The 25,187-nt window shown below is 34.3% G+C and overlaps 1 protein-coding gene and 1 non-coding gene across 2 annotated transcripts in view; one reads left to right on the forward strand and one right to left on the reverse strand.

The window, feature by feature from the left end:
* The window catches only part of LOC106661666 (nephrin), a 257,075-nt gene that overhangs the window by 166,729 nt on the left and 65,159 nt on the right, over window positions 1-25,187 (reverse strand). Inside the window, exon 2 of the mRNA XM_024227934.1 lies at window positions 872-1,087. Coding sequence (XP_024083702.1) covers window positions 872-1,087 — 216 coding nt within the window. The remainder of the gene's footprint in view (window positions 1-871; window positions 1,088-25,187) is intronic.
* Trnae-uuc lies at window positions 7,363-7,435 on the forward strand. Its single transcript has one exon. It is a non-coding gene; the product is annotated as a tRNA-Glu (tRNA).

Below are 25,187 nucleotides of genomic sequence, written 5' to 3' on the forward strand. Positions count from 1 at the left end.
TTTATCATATATCATTTCAGTATTCCAAATATTCGCAAACATACAGGCATTTGCTTGATTTAGACGAATGACTAATTATTCATATGAACGATGATGGAAAATGGCCTGATGTTTTTAGCAGTAATTAGTTAATAAATTTGGTTCTTCTGTGTTTCCTAATAACGCTTTCATGGGTATATTATCTTCGTTAACTTAGGATTAAGCATGTGCTCCATGGGTTAAACGAGAAAATATTATTTTCGAGTTATTATATTCTCGGCTATGAGAGATTTGCAGGGCATTATTGTCGCTGACTGCCAATTAATTTTAATAGAGTTCTCTTGGAAACTACAAGGAAACATTTCTTATAACAAGGAAGCTCCATTTATATTTGTTTTGCCTCTTTTCCGCCCAAGTTCCCTCATCAGGATTTCATCAGTGTTTCAATTATAGCAGCTCTTGTCGTAGGTCAAATATAATTCGAAAAACATCAATATTTAGAGAAACGTTTATTTAAATTTGGAAAAGTATTCTCCGATTTTATTGATTTTCGGAAGTAAGTCAGATGCAAAAAGGATTTCTTCGAATTAAGCGGGTTGCCATGGCCATTTATTGAGGAGGGGCTTTATTTGATCCAACCTTAAGAATTATAGAAACATTATTTTTCTTAATTAGAAATAAAAATTAAAATTAATAATATTAACAATCAATCTTAATTTTTCACAAAAAGTATGAAAGAATAATAAGGCAAAGGCAAGTAACAACAAAAAAGGACTATTTGACTAAATTCCACATGATCTATACTTCAAAGATGAGCAGGCATGATAGTTGTGGAAATAATACAACATCATTTTACAAATGAATAGAAAATAGTCTTTTTCACATTACTCACAGTTCATGTCAACGTGGATGGTCGAGGTGAGCGGAAGGGTTCTGTTGTTGTTTGACGCGATGCACGTCAATTCAGACCTGAGATCGCCTCGGCCCAGGTTGTGAATGATGAGCAAGCTCTGTGCCTGTGGGCCGAGGCCAGTGCTCGCACCGGGACTGGTATAATTGGTCAGCAGTTCTTCACCCCTGTACCAGGCCACTTTTGGCCGAGGGTTTCCTGAAACAAAAACACCGAACTATTATTGCAATGTTTGAAATGCTGAAAAAATACTGTGAAAAAGCAAAGATTGAAAGTTAAAAATGATTACATTTTGGTTTCAAAATTATTCACAAATGTGAAAAATAAATTGGCAATGCTCAAATTGCGTGGTTCGTCAGTAAGACCGCTCGTCAGATAATACATAAAAAGAAACTTCTCCCTTTCTTCAATTTCCTCAGTCAGAAACTTCGAACGGATGTGGAAAATTATTCATATCACCCGGTCCCTCCGGCTCGTCCGAACGAACTCGGTTCACAAAACTTGCCCGGTTTTCTTCCGTATAAAGATATGACGACGGGCGAAAAGAGAGATAAAGGACGTGACGTATGTTGGTGTCACCGGCCCGGCGTCCCATTGGTGCGAGCCGCCCCCAAGGGGACATCCACCCTTCCTAATGTATATCAGCCCAACAGTTAACTCTGGCAAACTTAGAACATGCCTCACTAGAGAGTTGTTGCTTCCCATGGATAGTACATTCCGAATTCACCACAATCTTATCCCTCCCTCATCACTCTTACTCTTGAAGAAGGGATCTTAAAGAAAATCAAAGAATTGTTGCTTATATATCGACAATAATTGATATTTTTTTTACATATTTTATATTTGTTGTTTGCAAGCGTTTTGTTTGATTTATTATTGGTTAACCTAATTAGGCCGTTTTACATATTTTTTAAAGAAATATTGATAGCTTTAGAAAACGAGTTGATGATCTTAATCCGCGCACAACAAAGGAGTAGTTCAAAGGAAGGAAGTCCCTGCCTTTTCTCCTGATCGGGTTTCAACCCTTCACTTTCATGACGTACACGAGTCAATTTAAATATTTTCGATCCAAAGGTAAGAGGCCAAAGCCCTCCTGGAAAGGAGATATCCCCCCGCACGTCACGAGACGTCAAACTTATTAACGAACTATTCGTCGAACTTTTGCGATATCCGAATCGATTTGAGCGACGAGGAAAACCGTCGGTGAAACGTTAATGGGTTCTCGTTTTCCTTGTGAAAATATTCCACAAACGGTATAAAAAGAGTATCAATTTTTCGACTAAAAAGAGGTATTCTCTGAGATTGACATAATAAAAAAAGCCAGAAAACAGGCAATATAAGTACATGGGCAATGTTAATTATTTCACGGACAGTCAAAAATTATTTGTTTTTCTTGTTTCATAGTCATATATAAAGATGGAAGTCGGAGTGATTATGAAATGAGACTGCAACGTGGATTTGACTGTCGACGAAGTGCCTCCAGCGTTTCTTGAGTTAAACTTTGAATTCTACCATGAATTTACGCCATCAACACAGCCAATATTTACCCCACTTGCCTTTGTTTGAATATGAGACACATACAATGTATCTCAGATATATACAATGGATCTACTATAAACCACAAATTAAAAAAAAGTTTTTTAAATAATAAATTTTTAAAATTTGTAAATAATAAAGTGAACAGATTTTACAATATAAACAGACGTGTATTAGTATACTCGACGGGTGACATTCTCAGGATCAGAGATCATACTTGCCCGGCTAAGAATAACATGGCCAAATGTAAACAATTGATTTGTAGTTTTACGTTTTGTAAATTATTGATTTACCGTGTTTGTAAATTTGTAATAAATTATCAAATTCATATCCAAAGAAATTTGTGTTGTTGAATATCCATATGGTTACCGTATAATGTTAGATACACCTTCCATAATAACATTCGTGTATTACAATTTTTTCACAAAAAATTTGTACGTTTTCAAATTCTTGTCCAATGTTTTACGTGTTCACTCAAACCTGACATATTTGCTAAATTTTTGGTTTCCTTAATGTTTCTAATTGAGGTTTTGTATTGATTAATCATATTTTTAAATAATTTTTGTGTTGTTGCTATGTTACACTTACTACAGTCATATGTGGTTTTGTAAACTACATTTGAATTTAGTCCATTGATAACAGGATCTTTTATATTAAGTACGATATTCTCTATATTATTTTCCATTTTTGTTACTAAGTAAACATCTTTACAATTGTTAGATTTTTTGCTAGGGTCTATCCTGGATTTTTGGAAATCCGTAATCAATCTGTGGGTAGGAATAAGTTATAGACTGTTTATTTATTCTGAAATTCTGCCTAAGTATAGAAGTGTTATGTATCTTTTTGGTGTGGAAGTAGGTCTAGGAAAAATCAGATCTCTGGCCATGATTCTTTCCGTGAAATTAATTTGTCTATTATGTCTATGTGGTTGTCGTATACGTTGTTTTTAGCGAGTGACTTGATGGTATTTATTACGAAAGAATAACTTAATTTATTAATAGATCTACGTAATTAATATTTATATTAATATCTACTTAATTTATTAATAGATTACCTTTAGAGATTATGAAAATAGATAGCCTATTGTTGAAAAAATGTGAAAATGGATAGCCTATTGTGGAAAAGACAACTTACCTCCTACCCATCAACTTATCTTTACAGTTAATCATTTTAAATTTTTCTCCATTTTCTAAATTATAACGATTTTTGAATAAATAACATTACAGATATTGAATCATGTTTTTGAATAAATGCTTAAATAAATATTTTTTCTATTTTTTATTGTATATTTAAGATCATTTTTTAAATATATTTTTGTAATAGATGATTCAGTAAATTTTATGGGTATTCATTTTTAAGTAATAAGCTATGTAATAGCTTTAAGTTATTTTGAAGATATTCAGGTCCTGACAATCTGATAATTTTATTAAGATAGTTATCTATTATATTAAGTTAAAATTAAAAGATTTTGGGAAAGTTAAGATAAATATAACTTAACTGTTTTTATATTTCTATTGTTACCAATATTAACGTTAAGACTAAATAATTTATCAATCTTTTTTTTTATTGTAAATTTGATTTTATCACCCATTCTTCTAAATAAGTCACGATACACGAGCACATACTAAACTATCTTGAAATTAATCTTAATTACAATTAATTAAGGTTTTCAGTTGAGATAGAAATGTCAATGGCACGAGCGGCATTCGAACCCACAATCGAGTGGGTCGAGGTCACGATAGCTCAAGTGGTAGAGCAGCGGCGTATCAAGCCGAAGATCGTGGGTTCGAATCCCGCTCGTGCCATTGACTTTTTTATCTCAACTGAAACCCTTAATTAATTGTAATATATTAGTTGGTTAAGCGGACCACGAAACTAGTGAATTAATCTTAATTGTTCAGTTTCACTTCAAAATTATGTTTTTTTCCATTAATAAAATTTCCGCAACTATTGGTGACAAAACCCCCTCTTGGTAGACTTTCTTTTTGTGAGTATATTATTGTATTAAATGTAAAATAAGAATTATGTAAGTCAAACTCCAAATTTTGAAAAAAACTTATATGTGCGTGTGATCATCTAATATATTCAATTTGGTTTTAATTGTTTAAATAGTTTCAACTATGGGTATAGAGCTGAACATGGATACAATGTCTAGAATACAAATTATCTAATCTTTATCTATAGTTATTGAAAAATCGTGAGATGCGGTCTGGTGTGATGTAGGTTTCAGAAAACCTTTTCTTTTTTCGTACCAACGTTTCGATCATTATTGAGATCATCTTCAGGGCCTGGGATTTACAGACATTGTTTACATTTAACAAATACATGCAGGATGGGGAATAAAGTTAATTTATACAATGCAAAAAATATATTTTTTATATTCAATCAAAGTATTTCTACTCACTCAAAGCGTTTGTTTTCTGCGTAAGTGTGCCATTCTTGCGTGTCGTGTTGTTCTAACTGGCACTCTCAAGACGACACGCAAGAAAGGCACACTTACCCAAAAAATTAACACTTTGAGTGAGTAGAAAGTCTTTGTTTGAATATAAAAAATATATTTTTTGCATTGCATAAATTCACTTTTTTCCACATCCTACATGTATTTGTATAATTTAAACAATGTTTGTAAATCCCAGGCCCTGAAGATGATCTCAATAAAGGTCGAAACGTTGGCATGATAAAGAAAATGTTTTTCTGAAACCTGCATCACACCAGACCGCATCTCACGATTGTTGAATAATCATCGACTAACGGTCACTAATCACCACACATTTTTATCTATAGTACTATTTTTAAGGAATTGTTTATCATCAGAAGAGTTTGCCCGGTTGTAGCTATACAGATTGGTAATGATAATTAAGTCATTTTAAAATATTACAATTAAATTATGTGCTTACTAAGAATAATTCGTGTAAACTTGTGGTTTTTAACATTATATGTCCCGTATAATTTTGAATGTTTTACACCTATCTTTTTCATACTTTTATGTTACTTATTCTTTTATAAGGATATTTATTAAATTATTAGCTATAGTTTTTACTTTGTTTGTTGGTTTTTATGTGTAATTCGGTAAGTATTATTATGTTGCAATAATTTTTACAATATTCTATTGTATTCTCCTTTATCAAATATGATTAAGTTGTGTAGATTGTCACAATCAATCACAGTTATATCTTTGTTTATTTTAAAAAACAATCTTGCATCTTTTAAATATGAGTCAAATTTTTTTATATAGTTTGTTTTAATAGAGATTATACAAGTAAATATGTTTTTAATGTTATTTATATAATTTGTGGTGATCTTACCTTTAATAAATTAACTTTAATTAATTAATTAACTTTAGTTCATGTATAGTGTATTTTGTATAAGGCAGGTTAAATTTCTTCTCTAATGATAATGTGTGGTGTTTAGTGACCGTTAGTTAATGATTATTTCACGACCTCCTAATGATAATGTATCTATTACTTCTACTGAATTACAGAGTTTTTAACTGTTTAATCATTGTTGTACGTTGAATATCAGATAAAAGACCAAGAATATGAAAGAAGCATTAATCGTGGAACGTCAAGCAATATTATCTTGGGTCAAATTCACGTTTTGTGTATATATTTGTCACAGTCACAAAATTTTACGTACGTCCATGATCGAATGACATCCCAGATCACCTTTCCGTCAAAGAGGACTCACGTGTCAATGGCATCCACATAACGTTTATATTACAAAAAAAAAATATCATTTGTTAAAATTTTCCATCCGTGACCCGCGTCCATTTTACGGGAAAGCAATTAATCGGCACTTGAGCCATAATCCTCTCAGGTGAAAGAGACTTTTCCAAAGAGGCCAAGTTGGACCTAAAGAGAGCAGTGGAAAATGTTTTTCTCCGGCTTTTTTTCCTTCTGTGCCTTTCCGTCAACTTATTGTGCCCGCTCACGGCCGATTGAAATCCGATAAAGCCTTGTCTTTTTATTTCAACCGTAGAATGCCGCGACGAAACGGGTTCAGCTTTTACATCCTCGAAAAAAGAAGCAAATCTCTCGGATAAAAAGGTGTTTTACTTCAATTCCGTACGGTTTTTTGCTAAATGGATAGCACACACGTAAGAATTTAAAAATAGGAAAAAGACAATAGGAAAAAGGGTGTGAATTATTATAAATGTTTATGTAAATGTAGAAAGAAAAAAATTGTAGATATGATTATAAATTCATTCGATTTAATTAAAGTTATTTAACTATGACAGTTTGAAATAAAATTCACCACAAAACCGGTAAATTTATTTATTACTAAATTCACTAATTTCGTGGTCCGCTTGAACAATTAATATATTACAATTAATTAAGGTTTTTAGTTGAGATAAAAAAGTCAATGGCACGAGCGGGATTCGAACCCACGATCTTCGGCTTGATACGCCGCTGCTCTACCACTTCAGCTATCGTGACCTCGATCCACTCGGACACCAACTTTCCATCTCAACCGCACCTTTTAAATATTCCCTCCTTTTTGTCATTTTTATCTATTAAAATGAAGTATACTTCACTCAAACTCAAATTCAAATAATTATAAATTGCACCGCACCTTTTAAATATTCCCTCCTTTTTGTCATTTTTATCTATTTTTTATCTCAACTAAAAACCTTAATTAATTGTAATATATTAATTGGTCAAGCGGACCACGAAATTAGTGAATTTAAGGATTGAAAATGAAGTATACTTTACTTACTTAGTATTTGGTCGCAGTTTTTAGAATTAAGTATTTATGACAATAAGACTTAGTTAATCTTTGTAATGGATAGCAAAACAAGCTTCACTAAAGCTCTCCGTGGCCATTTCATTTGTCGTCGAGAATCCAACCCGATTACACGACATTTGAAAAATGGCAAAAAGGAGGAAAAATTCAAAAGGTGCAGTTGAAATGGGAAGTTGTTGTCCGAGTGGATTGAAGTCACGATAGCTCAAGTGGTAGAGCAGCGGCGTTTCAAGCCGAAGATCGTGGGTTCGAATCCCTCTCGTGCCATTGACCTTTTTATCTCAACTAAAAACTTAATTAATTGTAATCTATTTATTACTTGGTTTTGTTCTTAATAACGCATTAAGCCGTTCATATAATTAAGGAAGGGTGAGAGCAAAAAGATATGGAGAATGGGTGATGAAGGAGAAAGAAAGAGAGAGAGAGAGAGAGCGAGAGAGAGTGAGTTAGAGAGAAAGTGAGAGCGTTAGTGAGAAAAAGAGCGAGTGATAGAATGAAAAAGGGAGAGAGAGAAAGGGAGAGAGAGAGTGAGAGAATGAAAAAGGGAGAGAGAGAAAGAAAGAGCAAAAACGAGAGAGAGAGAGAGAGAGAGAGAGAGCGAGAGAAAGGAAACGAGAGCGAAAGGGTGAGGACAGAATGAAATAAAAGTGAGAAAAAGAATGGCCGAGAGAGTGAAAAATAAACAAATAGAGAGAATAGAGATAGCGATAAAAATGACAGAGGGAAAAAAGAGAAAAATAAGAAAGGGGAAGATGTAAAAGATGTATTTAATGTGCCCGAAGAATATAAAATTTTACAGATAGAGGCAGGTAATTAGACATACATATCAATAAGTCGACAGAAGACTGCTTGTGATAGAATAGAACAAATTTTACTATTAATTAGTTATTAAGAATTAATAATAGTAACAATAGAATTGTTAGTAATAGAGTTATTGTATCTCCTAAGAGAATGCTTTGTATCGTATATTGGTAGAAATAAATTCATTTTTTATTTTCTTTGTGGAAAAATAGAAATAACACACTATTACGGGCTTTCGTCTCAGCAAAAGAGGTTGAAGAAAATGCCAGAAAGCCTTAGGGGAGGAAAAAAAACAAGTGTCCCGCTTCGGCTGAGAAATGATTTCCCCCAATCCGTGAGCACAATGGGCTGATTTATTGCGCGGTAAGCTCGGAAATAAACCGGGGTGATAAATCTTCTCGTTCAGCTCTGCCCAGAACCGCTAACCAGGTGTTTCCGAGTATGCAGATGACCTCGGTAAGACGAAAAAAAGGAGTAGGCTTCGAGAGGAAAATGAATAAGGAGGACACAACTGTTTTTCACCCTCTGCAGGGGTCGTTTTGCCGTATCCGACACGGGGAGAGGAATTTAATATATACATATAAAAAAAGGCGAGAGACATCGAGAGTCGATCTGTGACCTTTGACCCGGCCTGAGATACGAATACTAAACGACTGCCTCCATCCACCACCCAAGCAAGGGGTGTCAAGAAAAAGACAGGGAACCGCCAAAGATGGAAATCAAACATGAATCAGAAGGCAGGGGATGTCCTGCACGAGGAATACAAAGGTTCACTCCTGGGCGACATATATCTTTTCTCACCCCCTTGTTTTCCCAAACTACCTTCTAAAAGTAAAATTTGCTTAAACACCAAATCCAAATTTTACCGTTCTATCATAAATCGCAAACCTTTCTACAACTTGCAATTCTGTAAGTAAAAACCTACTAATTTGTTCAATTAAAAGTAATTTATATTTATCATTATTTTCTTAAGCTAAATTTAATTTGGGGTCTTTTAATATTTTTTCTGTAGGTTTTATGTATTTAGATAGTAAACATTGAGTAATATTTGTTTTTTAGTTACATCATTATCTTGATTATAGCGAATGGATGTCGCACAAATTCGTTTTATAACGGTAATTTATGTATTACGGTGATGTACAATAAAACTTGGAACTATAATTTTTTTAATATTTCTTTTGTTGTAGAATTTTATGAATAGATGTTTTTTTGTTTACTACAAGTTTGGCCAGATTTATTGTTTTTAAGCTACGTAGTATTGAAATTTTAAAATATTCATGAGATACAGATAAAATGCAGGAACAAAACTCCGGAGGAATTTAACATAGGAGGAAGCTTTGACTTGTAAACAACCAGATCAGGTGAACTGAAATAAGTCATCATTATTAACAACATTTTATCCAGTTTAACTTTATCATAAAGTTCTCAACACTACCCACAGGAATTACAAAATTACGCAGAAAACAAACACTTTGAGCCCCGAAGATGATCTCAATAAAGATCGAAACGTTGGCACGATAAAGAAAATGTTTTTCTAAAACCTACGTCACTCCAGACATCTCTCGATTTCCGAATAATCATCGACTAACGGTCACTAATCACCACACATTTATAATAAAAACCATTTTAATTTATAGAATTCTTTTAATATATTATTTTGGCCATATATGACCGCACTCGTAGGTGTAGACCTCGGATTTTTCCTCCAAATCCTGTCCGTCCGCCATCCTGTCAGACAGGATTCCGGCGGATTTTCGCCCCTTCCGAGAACGGAAGACAGTAGAAAAAGACGAAGCGATTTTTCGTAAATGTCTCAAAGTTTTGCCCGGCCTGGAAAACAAAGACGGGCCCTGGCGAACCTCCAGCTCACCGTGAAAACTTAGGCACCAACTTGGCCGTCTACTTTCTCTCGACAGTTTTTCCGATTGTTTGTTTCTCCAAAGATTCAACAGAACCCGATTTTCCAATCATCATCAGATAGAAGTTGTATTTCTTGTAAACTGGTACACTGACAAGACTAGGTGTCACAACCGTAACTCTCAAAACACGGTCAAATCTGGTAGAAAAGGTAAATAAAAGTATTAGAAGTTTCTTTCAGATGTTCTCAAAATGATTGGATATTAAATAGTAAAAATATATTTTTTTGATTGCATAAGTACTTAAATTTATATATGGATATTGTGTAGCATTTACTGACCGTTATTTAATGATTATTTGGAGATTGTGAGGTGCGGTCTGGTGTGACGTAGGTTTCGGAACTACACGGAAAACAAACACTTTGAGCCCTGAAGATGAGCTCAATAAAGATCGAAACGTTGGCATGATAAAGAAATTTTTTTTTTGAAACCTACGCCAGACCGCACCTCACGATCTCCAAATAATCGTTGGCTAACGGTCACAAAACACCGTGCGTATTGTGCCAACGTTTCGATGTTTAATTAGATCATCTTCAGAGCCTGGGAATTACAAACATTGTTTGGATAATACAAATACATGGAAGATGTGAAAATTAGTTTATACAATGTTGAAAGTAATATAGAAATTTTAGGTTTCTCCAAAGTATTTGTACTCACTCAAAGTGTGTTTTCTTTGTAGATGTGACACGGTTGTGTGTCGTGTTGTGAGTGTTTGTAAGATATAAATTTTTTGTTTTGTTTATATATGTTTAATTTTGAAGGAGTGGCGAAGAAAGCAAGGATAGAAATTCATTCTTCTTTGAGGTGAAAGGATATCGAATTTCATTTACCATATTAGCATGGCTGCGACTGAGTTTCTGTATCTGTAATTGAAGCTGCTTTATCTCTGTTCATGTAAATCGTATTCGTTGTATAAATTAATTTTCACATCTTACATGTATTTATATAATCCAAACAAGGTTTCTAAAACCAAGGCCCTGAAGATGATTTAAGTAAAGATCTAAACGTTGGCACAATAAAGAAAATAATTATTCAGAAAACATGAGATGCGGTCTGGTGTGATGTAGGTTTCAGAAAAACATTTTTTTATCGTGCCAACGTTTCGATCTTTATTGAGATCATCTGAAGGGCCTGGGATTTTTTACAAACATTGGTTACATTTAAGGAATACATTTAGGATGTGAAAAAGTGAATTTATACAATGCAAAAAATATATTTTTTATATTCAATCAAAGTATTTCTACTCACTCAAAGTGTTTGTCTGCTGTGTAATTGTGCCATTCTTGCGTGTCGTGTTGAGAGTGCCAGTGAGATTTTGCTGTTTTATGTTTATATACGTTGGATTTTGAAGGGGTGGGGAAGGAAGTCGGTATAGAAAAGACATTTTTGTATAGCCGACGAAGGGAAACAATGTGTTGGTAATGGTTCGGCCAGATAACTTCAAAATAGCTTTCAAAAATTATAAAACAATCCAAACACTTTTTTCCAAAATTAAAGATCCCACACCAATAACAAATAAATCTGACGTAATCTACAAGAACAACTGTAGTTGATGTAGCTGATTACGTAGAGTTGAATGCAGTAGAGTAGAGTTGAAAAATAACAATTGAATGTTCGAAAACGCGAGCTAGAAATAAATCTATTAGAACTCGCTTTGTAAAATAAAAATGCCACATCTGTAATCTCACAAAAACTATACCAGAAAGCTTCATACAATAAAATGCAATGGGTCTTCTTGTAGCAAGCACCTAACAACAAAGGAGGAACTTTTCAGAGGAAATGCTCAAAGTGTTTTCCCTCTTTTCGAATGCATTTTCTGAATTTCTACCCCCCCACTTCANGCATTATTATATATATATTGTTAATACATCTTCTACCATTCCATTTTGAATTTTGTTCTATCGCTCAGAGAGCTGTTTTATATATTTGTATTGTTTGTTGTTGTTGTACTTAAGGAAACCTGTTCTCAGAACAAATTTTTTTTCTTTCTTTCTCTCTCTTTTATTTATATTTCTTTCTTATTTATTTATTTTTTTAAATTTAAGTTTAGTTGATTCATGTTCTGAAGTTTTAATTTAATCTTTATCTTTTTTCTTCCTTCTTCTTTTGTTTTGCTTGTTCTCTTTTTCGCTCCTTATTTTTGTTTTTAATTTTTCAGTATTTCATTCACATACTTTCGTGTATGATTCTGTATGTATATATACATTTTTTAAAATATTTTCCTGATTTGTGTCTACTTTTCTTTTTTTTAAGCGATTTTTAAGCAAATTACTAATTAGGTGTTTTTCTTTTTTGAACTTTCCAATTTTGCGTCAAAGTCCAAACGTTTTCTGGCTAACTTAGTTTAATTTGTCCCTCATTTTGAGTACATGGTTATTAACAAGCACATGCTTTTAAGAAAATTTATTTTTATTCAGACTTACATTTTAGAGATCTTAAATACGAAAAATGCTGAAATGAATCGCCCACACTTGTTGATGATTTGAAATTTCCTCGGAATCATGTCTAACGTTTCCGCTTTATGTTATTCAGAGCTGTTACAGTAAGCTGGAAATCCCTTCTCCAAAATTTCCTTGTATCCTAACGCCCCGGATAAACCCCCTTTGTCCCGATTTGTTCGGTGAAGACGTTTAAGTTAAAGGGAAACAGACGTTCTTGATTCCTTTTCAGGGTTGAGCCTGTCTTTTATGTAAAACGGGATCCCGCCTCCGTCATCCCTGGTTATGATCTCCGGGCTTGATGTGATTTTTCATGCAGCGAGGAAAGTTGAAGCGGAATCCTTTTTCGACAAGATGAGCCAGAATATAAAATACCTACGTATCGAAAACAAAAAAGCGCTTACAGATGTAAACAAGCGATATTCTAGACGTCATGAATTTGATTTTTACAATATAGAGTTAAACTGTAAGGATGTAGTCTTAAATAATCAAAACCAAGTCGGTTGTCTTCCCTAAATAAAGTGTGCAACACAATAATAAAAAAACACTAAATTTGTCGCGAGTGACCATTTTGATTTGTCTAACCTTCCTGAGTTGGCAGAGGCGTTTCAGCATTTCCCTTGTTCAGTGTCAATGTAATTTATGTGAAGTCATGCCTCTTTTATATCGATGGGGGTGTTTTGTAACGGGATGGGCTGTGTCGATCTTGTGTGATGTATGTAATGCTGTATTTTGCTATCATATCAGGAAAGTATTTCTCTTAAAAGTGTTTTTTTTTCAAATAATCCGTTATGATTGAAGTTGTTGTTGTTGTTCAATTTCCAACCAGTTTCTTACTCGCTATTTCGGTTTCAACGAGAAATTCCTGGTTAAGCTGTTCAAAACAATTAAGACATTAGCTTTAAAGAGCATAACATCCTTAAAAATTCATTACTCATTCCAAGAGATCATAAAATCATTCTTTCAAAATTCGATCATCACGGTTCCTTCAAACGCAATCAACTCTTCCGTATAGGCGGATGACCAGAAGACACAAGTGCAGTCTTCATACCCACAGGTTGTCTCAACTCAAAAGACACTTGCCGGCATTCGTCCTTTAACACCAGCCGCTGGAATCACAATAGAAAACGTTGCTACTTCAAATTTCAATGTGGAAGTTTATTGAAGACATTCGGATTAAGCCCCCGAGGAGGACAAGTATAATGAATGTTGTGGTAAAATTAAAAGAAGTGAATGAATCTTGGAGAGAAGTGGCATACAAATCTTGCCAAACAAATTATTAAAATTATTTAAGTAATTATGGTGTTATGCCTTCAATTTGAGTAGTTTTCATTTGAGGGAGGTTTCTGGATTAAATAAAAATATGTTTGAACTGAAATTTTTTATTAGACAACAAACAAATTTTCCAAACCTATTAAATCACATTATACTCAGATTCTACCTGTCCTTGTCCAACAAAACTATACTATACTATATATGATTTCTTGTATCCCTTGCTGCTTGGAATATGACTGGCCAGAAATACCCTCTGTATGTCTGGCTATGTGGTTGGTACAAAGAGTCTTCAAAAATAATTTCATCATCATCTTTGACTATGGTTTCTGCAAAGTGGGCGTCTACCTTCAATGGGCGGTGAAATATTGTTGGTAAAAAGTTCGAAAAGAACATTCCACAAACCTTCTAGGACTTGACAGTATGTACATAAAAAACACTTTGCTTGATTTTCAAATATTTCCTTCCTGCAAAAGTGCTCATCATATGTTTTGACAATCAAAACGATTCGTCACCAAAAGACATAACTGATGGAACACTTCTTCTTTTGAAGGACTCTTACAGAAAAGCAGGCACAAGAAGTGCTCCTGATTCCTCTGGGTCTAATATAGCACTGAACTGAGAAGTTGATTCCACAAGTTGCCACCAGCCACGAAAAGTCTTCATACGGCATTAACTATTGAGAGTCAACCAGGCAAGTTAGTTGAATCAACTAAAGCCGCTTCTTGTCACACTAGTCTGACAGTGATGAATCGTACACTCAACGGTTGCAGTCAATTTCTCTACTCTAACTCAGCCTGTTCAACAATGATATTAGAGTAGACTTAGTATTATTATAATTCACTGATTTACTGATTTATACATAAGCTCAATTCTGCATACGGATGTGCATACATACATATAACACTTGCATACAGCTAAGTTTATCACTTCTCGCAGACCGCCAGCAATTTTGCGTAAATTACAATTACCAGTACACCTCGAGAATCACCCATGCGTATGGCAGTTAAGGGTCAAACATAGTCCTATCCGTCCACCCACCGAGGTTGGACTTCACAGGCTATGAACAGCTAGGCGATTTCAGCCCCTAACACTTTTAAGTTCAAACCTACTCATACTCTACTCACTTTTAAATTCATTCGTTCCTATTTATATACCTTTCCCTCAGTTAGGGTGCTTGAGTACTTGACACTCCTACATCACCTTCGATACATATTATATATCCAATCTAATTGAGGGTAATGGTCCCCTAATATTACATTTTTAACATTCACAAATTGTAACACAAAACGAAATATGTATAAATACTATACAAATAGCCTGTTTCATCCAACAATCGAATCAGAGGGACACACATACTCACTGCCGCACTGAAGCTCAATTGTCGAATCCGGCGGGATTCCGGTCTCTATACGTAGCCAACAAATATAACCTTAATTAAGAAGGACATATCGAGCAACCTTTCTCTACGCGAGCTTTGGACTAAAACATAAGTACCCCTGTGTCAACCTTGCATGGCCTATTATTAATCAAGTGAGGATGACCATATTTCCACGAGTCAGATTCTCCGAGGGCCGCCTATGGACAGTGCTCTTGGTACATGAGTTTTCTCTGACTATCCGGCTCACCGACGCCGCCACATTCTTTTAATCATGTTTTTTATTGAATTTGTATCTGGTCCCCTTAACGAATAAATCTTTCGCCTCAGGTGTAGCAATCAATTTTTTTTTTAATTGAACAACCTGATCGAGACCTATTCAAAGGGTGAAAGATGTCACTTTGCCTCATGCAACTTTTCAATTTTTAACATTCCCTAAAATTAAGGTAAATGTCCACTCTAAATATGTTCAACTTTAGTTAAGTTATTTTATTAGGGAATAATGCCCATTAATTTTGGTTGTAATGAACTATTCAATATGTCAGTTTTTGTTATTTTGTTATAATTATTATTTTTATTAATTAATCTTAACTCTTTCTTTGCCTTACTACCATTGCAATAGCATGTTATGCTCTATGTTTTTTAAAGCAATGTATTTTTAATTTCAAATAAATGTACGATGTATATAAAATAATATATAATAATTTTTAATCAAATAATAGAATATATTTGATTAAAGATTAGAAGAGAAATCCTGTTGCTCTACCACTTGAGAGTGGTATCAATCCGTATATCGTGGGTTCGAATACCGCTCGCGACACTTATTTTTCATCTCAACCTCCTTTACATAAAAGTTAAAATATACCTAAATTTATAATTTATTAAGATAAGTAAAAATAAAATATAATTAATTATAAATATTCAAAAGAAAATCATTTAATATTGTTTAGTATCTGTATTAAAATGAAGGCAAAGCTTGAGGAAAGTGTTAATAAAGATGGATTACAGAGAGTAGTGCATTTTTAAAAATTCTGATGCTGCGGCATCGAGAATTTGTTTGCATTATAATTTTAATGGTTAAATGAAGTGTTCCTTATGAGTAAAAATTCTTGACTGACAGTTGTTAAACATAGCAATTGTGTTTTACTAATTCATGGCTTGCCCCTTCAAAAAGCCACAGGATCAACTTTTCGAACAAAGCAATGTTTACTTATGAAAAACGAAAATTTCTGCTTTTTTTCTTGTTCACCCCCATCTCCTTAAAAAAGTAAACAAATCCCGGGCCCTTTTAATCAATGGTTTCCTATTTCAGAGGCAATCGGTCCGCGGCGTTTCGCCGGCGAGGGGTGGGAAGTCCTGGACAAAAGGCTATTTGCTGGGTCTGTTTGGTTTGAGGAGAAACGTGGGGGCGCCATTACGGGGTGGCGCCCATTTCATGCCTATTAAATCACAATGAAGACCAATTCCTTTTTGTCCCACGGCCAAGGAGGTGGATCCCCTGTCATCTCTGAGTTGGAAAAGACCATTAAAAGTAAAGTGGATGGGAACGAGAGCACTCGCCCTTTTGCTCGTTTAATTGATCGCCCTGCCCTGTCACCGCACCGATTCCCTCGCTTTCCACACCTTGCTCATGCCAAAATATGTTTTCTACCGTGGCCGGATAGACTCCGCGGTTCTGCTTTTCAACGGTAAACAAGCTCGGCTGAGAGAAAGCATTCCCTTCTAAAAATATACGACAACAATATATTTTTCGTTAGATATTTTTAAACAAGTTAAAACTATAACAGAGATTCTGTCTTCTGTCTATAACAGAAGATCAAAGAAGACATTCTGTATATATTTATATATTTTTAACGCATTTTCTATTTGCCCAAATCTAAGAATTTATTACGTGGATTAACATCGTGGCTACTAAATAATATAAGACGATATATCTTTATTAATTCAATGGAAGTTTCAGGTGCAAATTTTTTCAACAATAGATAATAAAAATATTTTAAAGAAATAATTAGTTTAATATAACATTTTGTTATTTCTTGCCAGCTCCCATGTAATTTTAATCTTGTCTACTCAGAATTTCTCAGGTTTTTACATACACTATTTTGTGAAGACCTAAACAGACGCTACGGTATAATCTACTAAATTTACAGGACGATAATTTACACTATCGACGAAAAACAAACTTACAATCTTCAAAACGCAACTACAACCACTTTGGACAGAACTGTGGGGAACCACTAAACTTTCCACTTCTCCAAGCTTTTGGTTTAAAGTCCTCAGATCTTTTATAAGTGTTCCGTTTCATGTCAACCACAACGGCCTTAAAAACCCATTTAACCAAAAATGATTCCCCATAAATTTACCAAGTTCCACATCTTTCCAATTCCCGCAATAATCTCGACAAGCCTTGTCCAACCGAAACCCATACTTACAATCCCATGAGGCGTTTTAAGAGGATATGGCCTAGGACCTCCTTTCTGAAGTATAGGTAATGAAGTTTATTTAGTTATTAAATCCATTACAGTTCGTGGTCCGATTGACCAATTAACATTTTTTAATTAATTAATGTTTATGAAAGGTATTGGTTGAGATAAAAAAGGCAGTGTCACGAGCTGGATTCGAACCCACGACCTTCGGCTAAATACTGTAATGGACAGTGTAATAATTAAACTGAAGTATATCTTCACGAAAGCTCTCCGTGGCCATTTGTCAAATAGATTACACGACATTTGAAAAATGGCAAAAAGGAGAGAAAATTCGAAAGGTGGGGTTGAGATGGGAAGTTGGTGTCTGAGCGGATCGAAGTCACGATAGCTCAAGTGGTAGAATAGCGGCGTATTTAGCCGAAAGTCGTGGGTTCGAATCCAGCTCGTGTCAATGCCTTTTTTTATCTCAACCAGTACCTTTCATAAATATTAATTTATTTAGTTATGTGGCGTGGGGGGAATAATATTGATTATTTCTCCCATCACTGTAAAGAGTTGTAACTTTCATTCACTTTCTTCTATGGTCTAGTCTCCTCACTACTGCTCTCAAATTAACAGTTTCGAAACGGTTCAACCACGCTTTCTTTGTTACTATAAATTGGACCACAATTTTCATTGAAACCATGATCTCATAATGCCTGCTCTGAACATACTCTAGAAGCAAGAGACCTAGGTTTGAGCGTCCCTCTATAAATTATTAAATAATTACAATTAATTAAGGTTTTTAGTTGAGATAAAAAAAGTCAATGGCACGAGCGAGATTCGAACCTACGATCTTCGGCTTGATACGTCGCTGCTCTACCACTTGAGCTATCGTGACCTCGACCTATTCGGACACCAACTTCCCATCTCAATCGCACCTTTTGAATTTTCCCTCCTTGAGCAGCGGCGTATCAAGCCGAAGATCGTGGGTTCGAATCTCGCTAGTACCATTGACTTTTTTATCTCAACTAAAAACCTTCATTAATTGTAATATATTAATTGGTCAAGCGGACCACGAAATTAGTGAATTTAATTATTAAATAACTTGATCTCAAATCCTGAACTACTTCGAGCGGTTGTAGGTTGAGAAGGAAATTTGGTGTCCTAGAGGATTGAAGTCATGACAGCTCAAATGGTAGAGTAGCGGCGTGTTTAGACGAAGGTCGTGGGTTCAAATCCCGCTCGTGACACTGACTTTTTTATCTCCACCAAGATCTTACATGGAAAGAATAATTAATTGAAAGATGTAACTTGGTCAATTGACCACTACAACGTAAATGAATTTTAATTAATTTATTGATATGTTAAGTATTTTCATCAATTAGGCTATCACTCTGTACATGTAAATAAATAACTATATCTATGTATCATCGAATTACACGATTTTTTTACGAGGGTACGCAACAGGAGAGGTCATATCAACTTTCTGGGTACCGATGTTTTCGATAAATAGCTCATTTGTAAGTATATCGGGATGGAATAAGGGAATGAATATACCTATATAAAAAAAGTTTTATGAATATTTTGTTTACAAAAATTGATCTATCTGAATAAATGTAATCTTTAGAAAATGATATATGTATGATAATGTAAAATTACATAGGAAAATATATTGTAAATTGTTTTTCATTTCCTTTTTAGTGGTATCATTGAATATTCAACATTTAGGGTTATCTGAATTTAGTAGGGGTGTATTCAAATTTACTTAGCTCTTAAAAATAAAATAGTAGTTCTTCTCCCAGGTGGGAATGGAAAGAACAAAATTAAGGTTTCAGACTATTTAAAATTTAAATGCAAATAGAAAAAATGCTGAATTTCTAGTTTGCGTAAAAATAGTACATGTTAGAAAATAGAGGTAGAAAAACACTGCGTGTATTTTTAATTATTTGTGTACATATAAATTGGAAATTATCACCCTCTACGTGTCCTCGAAGACAAAATAAGAATAGCCTTTAACTTGGATTGGATTTAAATATACTGTTAATGTATTTTTTGCTTTCAGTAGAACAAAAAAGTATAGTGCGTGCTCCCATGGCTCAGGTAGGAACAGAAAAGCTCAGGTAAAAAACCCTTTTTCCAAACGAAATATAATATTAATACTTTCGTTTCGCTCTCCCCTTTTGTGTGATTTCCCGTATGGGAAACAATAGGGATTTCATCCCATTTTCTCTCGGCGTGCGGCCCGGGGGTTTGTGTGCAGTTGGACCTTTTCCGTCTTATGTTTAACCGAACGTGTTTGATAACAATGCGCGATCAATTCAGGTCCCGGGCCTGAGCAAACAACAGTCCTCCAACATGTTTGGATAGCATTGTTATAAGGTGATGTTTAAGTAAACTGGATGTAATGGTATCCCAACTTCCCTTTCGTTGTCCTATATTCGAATCTTGTCTGTTCATTGTTATTGATTCGCAATCGGAAACGCATGCATGCTACGAATATATGTGAATAATCAATTATAGCAGATGTACTTAACGTAAGTAAATATTTAGAAATGTCGCTACAAATAATATCTGAAACTTCTTTTTTCGCTTAACTTCATANCATCACCACGCAAACTCACAATTTTTTGATGTGAGCAGAGCGAAAAATCGGTAGTAGAGATTGTAGGGGGCAACGCTAAACTAACTGACACAAAAATGTCCAAACATAATAATTTCCTCTAGTCCGACTGAATCATGTGGATTAAAAAGGAATACAGATTAGCGGAACTCCACTGTATTTATATTATATTTGTATTTTCCCAAGGTAGTTAGCGATGAAGTACAATAAAATAATTGCGTGACAGTAGACTATAAATGAAGGAAAATTACCAAAACAATTTTTTTAGCTCACTCCCTTGAAAAGATGCGATTAAAAAAAAAATCAAGAAAACACACTCTCTACGGGAAAACTTTCTTTTTGATCAAAAGTACAATCATTTTTAAAATCTAACCAGGAGACGAGCAGGTTGGGTCACGGTTTTTCGCCGAACATTTTTGGTGATTCTACACTCCAAAATTTCGGGCACGTAAACTCTACTTCTTGTGAATAGGCCCTGGTTTCGCCAACAATTTTTTTTATACAGTTATAAAATGCACTTGACAATTTCTTTAAAACGAATTATCAACCCGGAAAATAGGTCCACTAGCTTTTGAGGACAATGATGTTAAATCTTGCACTAGGATTGTTAGTCTGGTAGAACTATCTATCCAACGAAGTATCAAAGGATTTATAATAAATTATAACTGTATTAAACATTAAAATCAGATTATTTGGAGATCATGAGATGCGGTCTGGTGTGACGTAGGTTTTAGAAAAACATTTTCTTTATCGTGCCAACGTTTCGACCTTTATTGAGATCATCTTCAGTGCCTGGGATTTATAAACAAAGATCGAAACGGTGACACGAAAAAATATTTTTCTAAAACCTACGTCACAGCAGATCGCATTCCACGATCTCCAAATAATCATTAATCAACGGTCACAAATACACCACACATTAAAATCAGTCTATTATTTTTATATAAAAACGAGGATAATTTCTGACAAATAATGTTTCTATTTTGTACATTTTCATATAGAAATATTTTACATATGTATTTTAATGTTACATAGGTCCTTAAAAAGCTAAGTTCCTTGTTCGGGTTTTCATTTTTATTTTAAAGAAACGACCGCCTTATTTGTTGGCATAGGACAGGACCTCGTTCGTCTCAGCACAATTCAGTCCGCAAATCGCTTTTCTGGTGTGAAATTTTTTCTAGGATAGTACTTTTTGGAGGGATTCTGGATCGACTTTACACCTCAGCTGGTATCTGTAAGTGGGCCGTCCTACCCAAAGCCCCTATTTTTCATCGTTCCTGAGGCCTTCTTTTGCCTGCCCACCTTTTACTGTTTATCAGATTAATCACAGCTTGGTGAGTTTTTCATTTTTCTTTTAATTTCCTTTTTTTCAAATAATTTTTCGTTTAAAACTGTTATCTTTTATTTATTATTTTTCTCCTCGTCCCGACTAAATTCGGGCGGTCTTCTGAAGATTAATACCGTCCATTCATCTTCTTATAAATAGTCTCTGTTGCCTTTAAAATCCTTTTAGCCGTTTTGAAATTATAGCCGTTTCAATCAGATATTCCGATAACGGGTTCGAAGTCGGGTTCTGACTTATTTACAATCAAAAAAATTTTAGGGGTAAAAAATTGATAAATTTAAATTAAATCAACAATGTATAGAATATTAAGGGCCTCTAGAGGTGCTAAATCGAAATTTCATATTAATTTCACGAAAAAAATCATGACGCAGTTTACTTGAAAAGTATTTGGTTTTTAGACATTTTTTGATTTGAAAGCTTTTCCTATATTTTTTATTGCAATCTACATAAAAAGTGATGTAAAATGATATATTTGCAAAGTTGGGCAAGTAGGATGGCGAAAAAATACGAAAAAACCAATGGTGAAACCAGGGCCTATTCACAAGAAGAGGGTTGGGTATAAGTGTGTGATATTTTCGAATCACCAAAAAAGTTTGGTCCAAATTCATGACACACCAACCTGGTCATCCCCCCATCATGCTATTCCAATCTATGATATGGGTAGCTGCCAAATATAATTTTTACGAGGTAAATGAGCTAAGTAACATAAGGTTTAAGTATTTTTGTACTAAAAAATGATCATATTCGTTCGAAAAGAAAGAAAAATTAATTTTTCAAAAAGTCAAAAACTATTTATTCTTCAAATTTTTCGCCTACATCGCTTTATAACGTCATAACCAAAATGTAGTGGCACGAATGTTCGCTCCGTAAATAAATATTAACCGGAGAAAAAGTAAAACATTTGACAAGTTTTTGGTGTTTTCACTTTTTTTTTGTTATTTAGACATACAGAAAATCTAAGCGATGTAGGCTAAAAATGAAACCATACTGCTTTCTAACTGTAGTGGTAACTAATGTTTGAACTCGATATTTGAGATAAAATTGAAAAATTCGTACATTTCAAAACGTCAGAAGAGGTAAATTTTTAATTGGAACCCTGAAAATCAGTGAGAAGAAAATTGCTCTCGACGAATCCAGACAAAAAAAGTATAGTTTTTGAGCCTGATGAAAATTCAAATTGAAAAGGTGCTTAGAACGAGTTAAATTGTTGTCTCAATAAAATTGTTTCAATCCTAATTCACTGGAGCATTTCTTGGTTTTAAAAACTGTTATGAATCTAATCTTAAATAAAATTTTGCATATTACCAATGAACTATATACAAAACTAAGACAGAAAGACATTTAAAAAAAATTACATAAAATTTTTTTTCCTTCCTACTTTCTCCTAGGGCTTATTGGCAACACCGTTGGTCACGAGTCTAACATTTTTCGACCACCGCCATCACCAAAACAAGTTTCGTTAAAATCTGTGATCCCACGTTCGTTGCCTCCCCTTGGATATAATATTTTAGAAATTTGCTTTGATTAATGAAAGACTTTACGTCAAATACTTTGACTCCCAACATTTCTTTGTTTTAAATATTAAAATTATTATATGATTTACAAAGTGAATAGTTGAATTATAGAGAAAGAAATTTTGATGTAATCTTGAGCAAAAAGTGATTTTGGAACGATCATATCTGTATGTGAGATCCCAATCGCGTATAACGAGCCGATCTGCTCCAAGGGATTCCATCTAGTTTCGCCTTTTGTCGGTGGGGTATTCTAGGAGGAAGAAGGATCGTGACTGAGGGCCCTATCATTATCAAGGAACGTCCTTAGAATGGCAATTCGTCCTAATCTCACCCCTTATATTTCCTCGCAACAATTTACTTGACAAGCTACGCCCCTTGCCTATCACGGCCACGGCCACGTATTGTCTGCATGAGGGGATTTTCCGTTTTTCTCTCTTCCGAAACCGATACATGCTCGACGAAAATGACATTTTCTCCAATCGTGTCGAATGGATTCGCAGCGAAACTACAGGGTTTGGACAATTATATGAGTTTTTAAGCTGAAACGTTCATACAACAAGCCTGTTTCACGTTATTCAATCGTGCTTTGGGAGAGATGTGTCCTGGCATCGGTCGTGTTCCTCTGGGCCGTGTTTGGCCACAAGTGTGCTTGTCCATTTCCAACAATCAACCCACTCACTCCCACCACCGACGCGTTTGTTATACACAACATTACCCGCCGGCTTTCCTGTCTTTTCCACGTTTATATCACGGGGGGAAATCACTCCTGTCTTACGGACTGTTGGCGGTTATTTATGGAACGGAATTGGAAAATTTCATATCCCGATTCTGCAGGGCTTTTCAGACAGACCGCGCCTTTGCAGTTGGTTAATTGACGTAAATTTGTACCAAAATAATTTACTGTATGAAACAATTTAAAAATAAATTAATGAATTGATGCAAGAATATGAATTGAAAAAAATGCTAAGTACGACATTCCGAAAACTGTCTCTGAAAAAACAAATTAAAAAATCTTTCAAAAATATAAAACTATTGGGGAATAGCATCAGATATTAATATAAACTGCTCAAACATGAATATGCATATTTGTAATTTATTTTTATTATACACACACCTCGAGCAAAAAAAGGAAAAATTCCTCACGTTTTATTAATTTTAAACTAAAGTTGATCTCTTAAATTTAGGAACATCGAGAAAGAAAAAAAGTGTTGTACAACAAAATCTGTACGATGGGAAGTAAGCAATGTTATAATCTGCCAAAGGCAAAAAATTGTAACATCTATATAAAATGCGCAAAAATGAATAGGGATATTTGTAATTATTCAGATATCGTGAGATGCGGTCTGGTGTGATGTAGGTTTCAGAAAAACATTTTCTTTATCGTGCCAACGTTTCGATCTTTATTGAGATCATCTGCACGGCCTGGGATTTACAAACATTGTTCGAATTTAACAAATATATGTAGGATGTGGAAAAATGTGAATTTATACAATGCAACAAAAATATATTTTTTATATTTAATCAAAGTATTTATACTCACTCAAAGTGTTAGTTTTCCGTGTATATGTGTCATTCTTGCGTGTCGTGTTGAGAGTGCCAGTGAGATATTGCTGTTTTATGTTTATATACGTCGGATTTTGAAGGGGCGGGGAAGGAAGTCGGTATAGAAAGACATTTTTGTATAAGGAGTCGGCGTCTTTGAGGTGACGAAGGGAAAAAAAACGTTGGTGGTTGGCCAGATTATCCTTTCAAGATTATATAGACGGGGATAAATAGGAAAAGGAAAGCTAAATTGTTGAAAAATTGGACTATGTAAAAATGTTTGATGTGTGGAATGTGATGAATGTTTTATATGTTATATTATACGTTTTGTGTGATGTGATATCATCATGTGTAATGATATTTGTAATGTATTCTTATTATATTAATTTTAATTAAATTAATCGATATAATGTTGTTAGTTGGATAAAACAAAATAGCAAATAAAAACAAACAAATGTTATTCCTTCTTTTTAATAACGGATTTACTTAAGACGAACTTAAGTAGACATGAAGATTCATTTTCTTTTGCAAACAAACACCTCCCCTCGTCTTTTCACCATTTTAATCCAGTCGTATTCTCATTAACCCTGGATAGACATCACTTGACCCAGACGTTTGCAATATTATTGTGAGAATGAGTGGAAATGGCAGAGGCACTTGAATCTTCTCAGGACCAGCAATTCAGGAGAATATGGTGCAGCGAGTTCTTAGAAGAGAACACCAATTGGACGTTATGTTTACTGTTGAGTCGGATTTCTGCCAGTATAAGTGATAGCAGTGTCGAA

Source organism: Cimex lectularius, unplaced genomic scaffold, assembly GCF_000648675.2.
Source record: "Cimex lectularius strain Harlan isolate CLEC.00 unplaced genomic scaffold, Clec_2.1 scaffold59, whole genome shotgun sequence".
Lineage (NCBI taxonomy): Eukaryota > Metazoa > Arthropoda > Insecta > Hemiptera > Cimicidae > Cimex > Cimex lectularius.